The following is an 11,339-nucleotide window of genomic DNA, read 5'->3' as shown; positions in this document are numbered from 1 at the left end:
CCACATGCCAAGATGAAATTTACAAAAAGTAAGGAAAAGGAACCCACTGCTCCTGGGCAAGGTAGATATTCGTCTATATACATCTTCAGTAAAATAAATAAATAAATAAAATCATTGAGAACCTTTTCAAAATCCATTGATTTCAAGTATGAACTACATCACAGCTTTTAAAATTCTCTTTTCTTTCCTCAGTGGCCATTAAGAAGCGATCTAAAGTCCCAGGAGTAATGATCACACAGTTTGTGGAGAACATCCCAGCAGGAAAAAGCCATCCCGACTTCTCTCGCAAACCCATCGCCTTGACTATTCAGGAAGGTATAGAGTACAGCAGCTCAAAGCATCTTTAATGCTGAAAGAACAGACATAATGACTGTGTTTTTCAGAAGTACTCAAACTGACTTTGTTAAACCCTCTCACAGGAAAGCTTGCAGTTTTCAAAGCCATCATCACTGGAGATCCAACACCAAATGTAACATGGGCTCGAAACAATGGAGATGTATCTGACCCTGAAAGATATGTTGCTTCATATGATCCAGTCGTAGGAGAACATCAATTACAGGTGCCGTATTGTCTGCTACTTGTTGAATAGCATTCATTTTTCTTTAAAAATCTACTTGTGTTTCGAATTCTAACGTAATCTTCATTTTTAAAGGAACAGCACTTACAACTGCCATTGTTCTGTTATCAATTAAAACCAATAGTAATAGAGTATTACTGTATTAATAAAAATAAATCGTGTTGCCCAATAGATGGCCAATGTTGGAGTTGATCAAGCAGACACATACAAATGTTATGCAAGTAATGAATACGGACGTGCTATAGTCACGGTCACACTTAACGTGATTGAAGGTCAGTACAAAACCTCTAACAATTGTACCTGGGAATTTTGTGGCAAGCATAAAGTACAAATAAAACAAGCGAATCAGTTATCTGACTCAGCTGTTTCTGAAAAAATATTATTTCTTTTTTTTTCAGTTGGGTTCAAGAAGAGCAAAGCAATGCAGGAGGCACGATTAGGTCTGTTTGCATTTAAGTCTTGAGTGAATCACTAAAGCAATAAACAACAAAATATTTTAAATGCAAACTTCTCCTGCAGAATAAAGATGAATAGCGCAACTATATTTATTTTCAGAGCAACGAGAGAAAGCAGCAGCCGATTTAAAAAAGACCCTGAGGACCCGGTGAGTTCTTGCTGATCATACCAATGATGGTTCTAGCACAACTTGCATTCTGAATGGCCTGTTTATCTGTTTTTTGAAATGCAAAAGCAGCTGCATGTGACCAGCCTGACCCTGGATGTCCCGGGAAGGGGTGTTCATGGTGTATTGTGTTTTCGCAGAGTCGAACAAAAGGAGGAGAGGAAAGATGGAGAAGTTGATGAGAAATTTTGGGAACTGTTGCTGAGCGCTGATAAGAAGGACTACGAGCGCATCTGCGCTGAATACAGGGTGACTGACTTCCGCTGGATGTTGAAGAAACTGAACGAGAAGAAAAAGGAAATAGAGGAGCAGCAATCGCAGGTGCATTTCAAATAAACGATGAAAAATGATTACGTACTGTTGAGGGATATTTATATACCTCATTAAAAAAAGTTTAGCTAAGGCTTAACGAAATCCATCAAACAAAATAATAAATGTCATAGTTTTCAACATATAAATACACCGGCACTGGAAATGAATGTGACGTGTGAAATATCTCACTGGTCTCTATTACTATTTTTGCTCAAGAAGTGCATGTGCTAAATGCTTCTGTAAATCTAGCCCCTGAGGTCTCTTTTGAAAGTTTCGAAAATATATTTTTAACTTGCTTTTCCTCCAACAGTACATTGAACACCTGAGCAACCTGAGACATATTGAAATCAAGATGCCTGGATGTGCCGAATTTGAATTTGAGATGGATCTTAAAGATCAAAATGCCAGAATCTTCCTCTTCAAGGTTAAGCAATAGACACATTTTGATTACAGTTAAAAAGTTAAATTAAATAAATTTACAAAACATATCCACATTGTTTTGTCACAGGATGGTGTTATGGTTCCATTTAACACTAATACAGATGAGAAGCATTCTCTGCGTCAAGTCGGCAGGAAATTCATCTTTAGCGTACATGGTCTGAATGCAGAAGATGCTGGATTGTATCAAGTCGATATTGAGGGGGTCAATGTCTTCTCCACTGACTTTAAAAGTGAGCTTTAAGCATTTAGAAAGAAATAGCTCTCCATACATCATATTTACATTAAAGTGTAACATTAAAAGGATAGACAATCATTCTTTCAGCATTTACTCAATCTCACATTTTTCCATGTTTAGAGATTTATTTATTCTGTGAAACACAATATTTTGGAGAATGCCTGAACTTTCCATACAATTGAAGTGGATATGACATATATGACATAAGACATATGATTTACGTGTTGAACAACCTGAAACTTAAATTATACACTGGAATCATCACATTAGCGTTCAAATCTCATCTGCACTTGGATTCAAATTTAAAACATTCAAATAAAGGAAACATTAAAAGTCAACAGCAATTTAAAATTCTACTTGGCATGGAGATTCATGTAAAATATCTCCTTTTGTGTTTCACAGAAGAGAGAAAATGCAATGAGATGTGAGATGTGAAAGTGAGTGTGAACATGAATTTTCATTTCTAAATTAATTATGTCTTTATATGTAACAAAATATATTTTGAGTGCTGACTACTATTTGAAAGTTGCTATTTCACACTTTATTTTAAGGTCCAATCCTCGCTATTAACAAACCATTAGCCATGACTTTTGCCTAATTTGCTGCTTATTAATAGTTAGTAAGGTAGTTGTTAAGTTTAGGTATTGGGTATGATTAGGGATGTAGAATATGGTCATGCAGGATATGTGCTTTATAATTACTAATAAGCAGCCAATATGTTAATAATAGGCATGCTAATAAACAACTATTTAATAGTGAGAATTGGGCCCTATACTAAAGTGTTACCATCCTATTAAAATATTTATTTAACTTGAATAAAAACAATTAATGTATACGTTATCACAAAGTACAGTTTTATGTTAAAGCATGCTTGTTTTTGTCTCTACCTTGACAGTTCCAGCGGTAGACTTCTTGGTAGAGATTCAGGAAGTGAAGGCTGTGGAAAGAGAGGATGCCGTGTTTGAGTGTGTCTTATCTGCTCCGCTCTCTAAGATCTCTTGGCTAGGCAAGAACATCCCCCTGGAACCAGGTGAAAAGTATGACATCTCTGTCTCTGACGACATGCTAATCCATAGACTGGTGGTGAAGGACTGTATGCAAGTGGATAAAGGCATCTATGCAGCTGTGGCTGGAATGAAGTCCTGTAATACCTGGCTGATAGTGGAGGGTAAGATCAAACTCAGACATCACCCACATTTATCAGATCAATTGATACACATGTTAAAGTGTAAAAAGCCATGTGAGAAATATTCATTAACTGATATCATTGCAATTGACACATTGAACTCCCAGTTAAATAATCACTTTATTGATTCAGAGTAGATTTGATTCATAAATTCAAAATTAGAATCTTTTGTTCACAGGCAAAAGTTGAAATTATTCTAATGAATGAACAATTAAATGAACATTGATTGCTGCAGCATGGACCAACCTGACAAGCACTAATAAATAATTCATTTTGAAACCATAAAATTGACAATTTCAATAAAATGTTTTAAATATAAATGATAATAAGGAGCACAAAAGAAAACTGATTGCTTGCATTGTTTAAATGGTCAATTATGTCCATTATATCATTGAGAGCAGGACGTATGTGTGCAGTGTCATGTAGACATCCAGCAAGTTTTCCACTCAATGACCAGAATATTAACACCTCATTCCTATGTTGGTCTGCCCTTGGAACAGCTGACCCAGATCCGAACCAGAGGGGCAAGAAGGCAGCACGCAAAACCACTCAAGCAGGAGGTGGAGGCGCAGATCTGATCAAGATCGTGGCAGAACAGCAGGAGAAGCTGCAGAAGGAGCACGAGGAGAGGATGGAGCAGCTGAAACAGATTCAGGCTGAAGAGGCCGCTGCCAAAGAGGAAGAGAAACCAGCTGAGGAAATAACTGCTGCGCCAGAACCAAAGGCTAAACCTAAACCCAAACCCAAGCCCAAGCCCAAGCCTAAACCAGAACCCAAGACAGACTCTGAAGCCATAGCAGAAGAGCCAGAGGTGGAGGAGGAACAACCAGAATCAGAGGAAGCTGCTCCACCACCACCAGAGGAAGAGGCACCCAGTGAGGAGCCAAGGAAGAGAGTGAGGACTGGGCCCTTAGTCCCAGACACCATTATCGGTAAGATTACTTAAGATTAGCTGATTCTTTTGACTACATATATGTTTAACTACACAAGAAAAGTCAGTCAATAATAGTGATGTACTCTAAATGGTTTTTTTTTTTACTAAAAAGGACTGCCTCATTAGCTCGGGAAATAAGAGTCATTTGCTCGACAATCAGACTTCACCTGTTGGGCTGTATGTTTTTGATTCACACACAAAAGAAAGAAAAAAACACCTCAAATTAGTCATTATAGCTAGGGATTCAGGCTTAGTCACTCTGTAATTTTTAAATTCACTAATTAGAAAGAACTCATTGAGTCATTCACTCAAAAATGGGACTTCATCTGTCGAGTTGTATGTTTTTGATTCGCTAAACAGTCAAATGAACACTCAAATTGATCATTAGCTTGGGAATTGGATGTTACTAGTCACGGTGTATGGCTTTAATTTACTAAATAGAAAGGACTCATAAATCAGACTTCACTGGTCATGCTGTATGGTGCCGATTCAATCAAAAAAAAATCACCTCCTAAGAGTCATTGTATTGGGAATTGTACATCACTGGTCATACTGCATGTTTATGTTTATGACTTATGTTTATGATTTATCACTAATAAGAACCAGTTTAAATAAATCAATAGCTCGGAGGATAGGCTTTACTATTCATGCTGTATGTTTTTTAAATCACTAAACAGAAAAGGGTTATTTGCTTGAGACTTCTCTGGTCACGCAGCATTTTTCTCACTGAATAGTAATGCTGGAAACACTTTCAGAGTATTTTAGGATGGTGTTCAGTTCACATCGGCAGAAACATGCATGTGCGGCAACCTGCTTTTTTCCCCAGCCCTGTTTTCTTTAGATCTTGCTAATGCATAATTTTTCTGATGACAATTTTAAGTTTTATAAAACCTTTAAACTTGTCATTGTACCTGTTGTTCAGATACGGGAGTTCACTTCACCTGTGGACTGTCAGATGTTCATGCCATCATAGGCCAGTCAGCTGAAATGGTGTGCAAACTCAGCAGTGAGAAGTGTGATGGCATTTGGTATAAGGATGGAAAAGAGGTAAGCCCAGGTTGTTGATGCTCAAAGTCCCAGTGTAATAATTAATAATAATAAATAAATATTATTTAGACATGATTTAGCGATTGTATTTATTAAGTAATAATTCTGTTGAAATATCTGTATAGATAACATCCACAGATGATCTGACGATCGTCAAAGACGGAGCAGTCCATAAAATAATTGTATCAAACTGCACAGAGGAGGATGGTGGAAAGTACCGCTTTGAGGCAGATGGACGTAAAACTGAGGCGATGTTGATCGTGGAAGGTAATTAGCATTATATGTACAAAAAAAGAGGTGCATTTTCTGGTAAGTCAGAAACTTTTAAAAATAAACTCTATTGTATATTGTTTTTCAGACCCACCAAGGATGAATCAAGATGACTTGGCTAAGTTCTCAGAGCCTGTGATAATCAAGGTTGGCCAAAAAGCAACCTTCAAAATGGACTTTGTAGGTCGTGAGCCAATAAAAGTACAATGGTACAATGAGGGTGAGGAGATGCTTGAGGATAATCACATCAAGATTGAGAAGTCAGACAGTCACAGTCGCCTTCTACTTGTGAAATGTCAACGCAAAGACAGTGGAGAAATAAAGCTGAAGCTCAAAAACAAGTTTGGAACCATTGAGGCCCTATCAAGACTCATCGTTCTAGGTTGGTACATGAAAGGCCGTAATTAAGAAGAATGCTGTTTTTATATAGTAAAAATAAAATGTAAAATAACCTGCCCTTAATGGAATTTACAAACATAATACAATTTATAATCCACAAGGCATTTGTATGCACCGCCTTGAACAAAGACCAACAAGAACTTAGTATTTCTTTCTTGTAATTCAGATAAACCCACCAACCCAATGGGACCTGTTGAAGTATTAGAAGCCTCAGCATCCTGTGTGGAGTTCAAGTGGAGGCCCCCAAAGGACGATGGCGGTTCTCCTATAAAAAACTACTACATTGAGCGTAACCAAATTGGACGCAACACCTGGACGAAGATTGGAAATATCCGCGGTGAGCCCCATTATAAGGACACTGACATGGACCATGGGAGGAGGTACTGCTATCGCATCAGGGCCGTGACTGCAGAGGGCACCAGTGGCATTTTTGAGACAAATGACATCCAGGCTGGCACCAAAGGTGAGGTTGCATGTGTTTAGATCTTAAAATTGAGCATTAAGATGTCACTGAAAATGGAAGTAAACACTCGTTATCATAGAAACTGTTACATATAAAGGACTAATTTGTTACAGCATATCCTGGACCACCATCTACACCCAAAGTGGTCAGTGCTTTCAAGAACTGCATCACTTTGGCATGGTCACCTCCCACCAACACCGGTGGAACCAACATCGTTGGCTACAATATGGAGAAACGCAAACGGGGCAGCAACTTATGGGGTCAAGCGAACCCCCCTGATGAGCCAATCAAAGGTTTTCTTTAGATCTTAAAGTGCTTTTGATCTGCCATTTAGTGATTTCTATAAAACCTGCTAGGTTTTACTTACCCTTATTTCACTCATTGTCCTCTCCAAGGCAAACAGTATGATGTGAAAGATGTGGTTGAAGGAATGGAATATGAATTCCGTGTGTCAGCCATCAACTTCTCTGGTACTGGAGAACCAAGCACACCCTCTGAATTTGTGATAGCCAGAGATCCAAAAAGTAAGTCAACAACACGCAAAGAATTATCGCATTAACACATTTTATAAGCATTTGTATGGTACAAGATGTTGGATGATCAAAACCTGCTGGAATAAAGCACAAAGGAACAAAAATAATTCTACAACTGAACTACCTTGACCTTTTTGTGCTTCGATTTGGGATTTCAGAACCCCCTGGTAAAGTCATTGACCTGAAAGTCACAGATTCCACCTATACCTCTTTGTCTTTGAGTTGGACTAAACCAAAGGAGGAGGAAGGTGTCCAGGATGAAGCTAAAGGTTATTTTGTGGAATTAAGGCCAGCTGAGAACACAGAATGGGGTCGCTGCAACTCCAACCCACTCATTTCAACATCCTATACAATTCTTGGCCTCAAGTCTATGGCTATGTACTGGGTCCGAGTGGTTGCAAGCAATGAAGGAGGTGATGGGGAACCCCGAGATCTGGACAACTACATCATTGCCATGCCTCCACCTGGTATAATATGAATAGATTTTTTTATAATGTGTACATTACCTGTCAAAAGTTTAGATGCAATCAATAAATTTACATATCTTGTGAATTTTAACATTTAAATTACATTTATGCATTTTGCAAAGGTTTTTATCCAATGCGATTGGAAGACTTAATTTGCATGAATGCTTAAAAATAATTTTGTAAACAAGTATAGATTGTACTAGTATTTTCTTTACAAACCTAAAATTTTAAAAAGAAATATCAGCTAATAAGTGCTTAGTATACATGCGAACAATTATTTTTAAATACTTTTTTTTTTTTAAACATCCTATGATGCCCCTCATAAAGTTGGTTGAGAGAAGTCCAGAGTTTCATAGAACACTTTACTATTAATCTAAATTTTGGAAAATAGTGCTAATAAAAATGTGCATGTGTGTCCAAAGTTTTGACGTATTGTTGTATTGGTTTTAAATAATTAATAATCCATTTTAATGAACTGTTTTTCACTTTAAATATTTTTATATGAAGATTAATTTGCTACTCCTCAAATCTTCTTTTCAGTAAGGCCAAATTTCACCAATCGCAAAATGAAGAGCTTTATGGTCATGAGAGCTGAAAATTCTGCTCGGGTCAACATAAACTTTGAGGTATCCCAATGCTATAGAACAAAATGGTAGTATTTACTAAACGGGCATTTTCCTATCCTCAGATGACTCTTCTGATTTTAATAAAATATTAACTCTCACTTGCAGGCTTCCCCAATGCCAACTATAATCTGGCTGAAAGATGGAATACCTGTGTCGAAACGTGTGACCATGAGCAATACAGATGGGATGTCCCAGCTCCTGATTCCCAGTGCTGAGCGTTCTGACAGTGGGATCTACACCATCATTGTCAAGAACATAGTGGGTCAGGAGACCTTCAGTGTTGAGATCAGAGTGACGGGTGAGAGATACAGATAAGAGCCAAGCGCATCAGGCCTGAAATCTAATTTGCTTAGTGTGATTTTACACGCAGAATGTGTCTCCGGATAAACATACTTGTACGTCCTGGAACAACATCAACCAATCAGATTTTAGGGCTAGACTTAGTGTTGAGTCTTCCAAAAAAAGGACCAAAAGCCTGTTTATCAAGGAACACATCGTACTTGGCAAAATCTCTAAGATAATAATGAGGAATATTATGGATTGTGAGAATACCTGGCATGTTTGCAGATGATCCAAAGCCACCTGGCCCAGTGGAGCTGGAAGAAAATGTCCCTGGCACCTTGACAGTTTCTTGGGAACCTTCTCCTGATGAGAAACGAGACAATCACTTGCACTATATGGTGATGAAACGGGACTCCATCAAACGCACCTGGCATTCCGTCGCTGACCGCTTGTTCAACAACAACTTCACAGCAGTCAACATCATGCCAGGAAGGGAATATAACTTTCGTGTGTATGCCAAAAATGACATAGGCCTCTCAGAACCTTCCGAGTCCCTAACATGGGGCGTTGTCAGGAAGAAAGGTGAGCTGGCTGGGACTTCTACCTCTTTTGGTCTGCTCTCGATAAAGAATATTAAATGTACTCCTTAAGATTCTTTGTCCCATTTAGTATGTTCTTATCTCCTGCAGAAAAGTTCAGCCTCAACTTAGCCCCATCCAAACCTTGCAACTTTGACTCTGCTCCCATTTTCATGGTTCCCCTGAAAATGCACACTATCCCAGAGAAATATGAGTGCTACATGAGCTGTGCTGTGAGAGGCTTCCCCACACCTCACATCACCTGGTACCGCAACAAAGTCAGCATTAACACTGACACCAACTACTACATTACTAACACCTGTGGCGTCTGTTCCATGCTCATCTTGAGAGTCGGTGCCAAAGACAATGGAGAATACAGAGTAGTGGCAGAAAACTCTTTAGGCCGTGCTGAATGCAGCACACAGCTGACAATCTTAGGTATGCTGACAGAATATGTGTGAAAACACCAGCTGTAGTTTGACTTGGTCTTATATAAGTGTACATACAAGTTGAGCTACATTTACATTTGTGGAGATGCGCGCGCGCTCTCTCTCTCTCTCTATATATATATATATAAATAATGATGTGTAATGTGTATTGCTCTAAACATTCTACTGGTTGGGAAAAGTATTATAAGTATTGTATCCTTAAGTAAATTTAATTTCTTTTTCATTTTTCAGAGTGAAATATCTATGGCATCTGGAAGACTCCTCTGACTCATCTTCAATTTATAAATGTAAACATAATGGAAAACCTCTGCTAGGCATTTTAAATGTATTAATGTCAACTGCACGTTTGATTTAATTGTGAGTCAAGTACAATATTTTGTTCATTTCAAAGCATTTATGCAACATTTGTCATTTGATCGTTGTATTTCCTTGTCTGTAATTTCCCATCATTGATTGCTGTCACTAATAAAAATGAGTGAATTAAACGTATGTAGTGCCACAAACTTACTGTTGATAAAACTGTATAAGCTATATTTGTGACAAATATTGGTCTCCAAATTAATCATTTACTATTATGTTGTACGTGACCCCACTAGGGCAAAGATTATAAACACTTAAAAGTGAAAACAAGTAACATTTGCTCTAAATAGCTAATAAACCTGCTTGCAAATGTCAGTGCTGTACAATAACTTTCCCTGTAAATATTTTAAGTTGCCCATAAACCATGATCATAAAATATCCCTCCAACCTCCAACCAGTAAAGCATTCTTGAAATCTCCCCATTGGTAAAAGCATTTCCAAAATCAATACAAAATATGTTACTCTGAGGCATTTTCAAATAAATGTCACCAAATGCAAGAAATAAATTTAAAAAAAGGCATAAAAGTGTTTTATTTTTCATAGACCTGGCCTTGGTTCTTGCTTTATAGCTTTCCATTATTAACTTTGCCCTACAGGGACGAAAGTTCATGCTGGTAGTAAATGGAAAATGCATATAAACCTGATGGCAGATATCTGGGTTAGCGTGTACTGGGGTCAGAGAGGGACTAAGTCAAGTGGACAGATGGCAGTGCCTCTGCAGACGGGAGTGGCAGCTAGTAGACTGAAGAGCTCTAAGTGAACATATATGTGAAAATATGTCAGCAGACAACAAGAAGAAAGCATGCATCATCTAGTGCTTATGTCAAATGAAAGTAGTGCCTGTCCCTAACATTATTTGCTGATTAATCTGGAGTTTGACACGGCAATAAAAGCTTTCAAAGTCATACTAGGCTTGACCAAGCACTAAAACTTATACTAGCCTTACTACGGTCCTTCCAACTGCATATGCACAATATGTACATAATAAAGTGTTTAATAAAAACAAATGGAAATAAATCTTCAAACTAATTGCAGGACAAATGAACTTTGTCATGTGGGTTCTGGCTATAATTTGTAAATGGATGAACATCACAACAGAAAACTGTAGCCAATGGGCCAGAGAACTGACCAAAACAAAACTAGAAAGCTGACTGCGCAAATTAAAGGGGTCATATGATGTTACTAAAAATAACATTATTTTGTGTATTTGGTGTAATGCAATGTGTTTATGCAGTTTAAGGTTAAAAAAACACATTATTTTCCACATACGGTACATTATTGTTGCTCCTCTATGCCCCGCCTTTCTGAAATGCGTCAATTTTTACAAAGCTCATCGGTCTGAAAAGCGAGGTGTGCTCTGATTGGCCAGCTATCCAGTGTGTTGTGATAGGCCGAATACCTCAAGCGTGTGACGGAATTGTTACGCCCCTTACCATACTGTCATGCCGTGCCCTGGCGCGACGACACAAAAACAATAAAACCCATTACAAACGAGTCATTTGTTGCATTCAGTGGGGACATAATTACGGATTATAATGACTTATACTGTCTTTTTACG

The 11,339-nt window shown here is 38.0% G+C and overlaps 1 protein-coding gene across 1 annotated transcript; it reads left to right on the top strand.

Annotated features, from left to right (window-relative positions):
* Positions 1–9,731, top strand: LOC107678151 (immunoglobulin-like and fibronectin type III domain-containing protein 1). The gene is made up of 23 exons (XM_016473327.1): positions 1–61; positions 193–315; positions 420–559; positions 750–849; positions 976–1,017; positions 1,133–1,181; positions 1,340–1,520; positions 1,822–1,935; positions 2,020–2,182; positions 3,083–3,355; positions 3,874–4,305; positions 5,230–5,354; positions 5,480–5,621; positions 5,713–6,006; positions 6,190–6,486; positions 6,600–6,779; positions 6,882–7,010; positions 7,178–7,486; positions 8,027–8,112; positions 8,218–8,410; positions 8,680–8,976; positions 9,084–9,410; positions 9,653–9,731. Exons 1-23 carry the CDS (start codon positions 13–15, stop codon positions 9,655–9,657), a joined length of 4,050 nt encoding a protein of 1,349 aa, XP_016328813.1. The 5' UTR covers positions 1–12; the 3' UTR covers positions 9,658–9,731.
* The last annotated feature ends 1,608 nt before the right edge of the window (positions 9,732–11,339 follow it).

The sequence above is a fragment of the Sinocyclocheilus anshuiensis genome, unplaced genomic scaffold, assembly GCF_001515605.1.
Source record: "Sinocyclocheilus anshuiensis isolate Anshui unplaced genomic scaffold, SAMN03320099.WGS_v1.1 scaffold1776, whole genome shotgun sequence".
NCBI classification, from domain to species: Eukaryota; Metazoa; Chordata; class Actinopteri; order Cypriniformes; family Cyprinidae; genus Sinocyclocheilus; species Sinocyclocheilus anshuiensis.
Note: the sequence above shows the minus strand (reverse complement) of the source record. Positions and strands in the feature narration are given on the sequence as shown.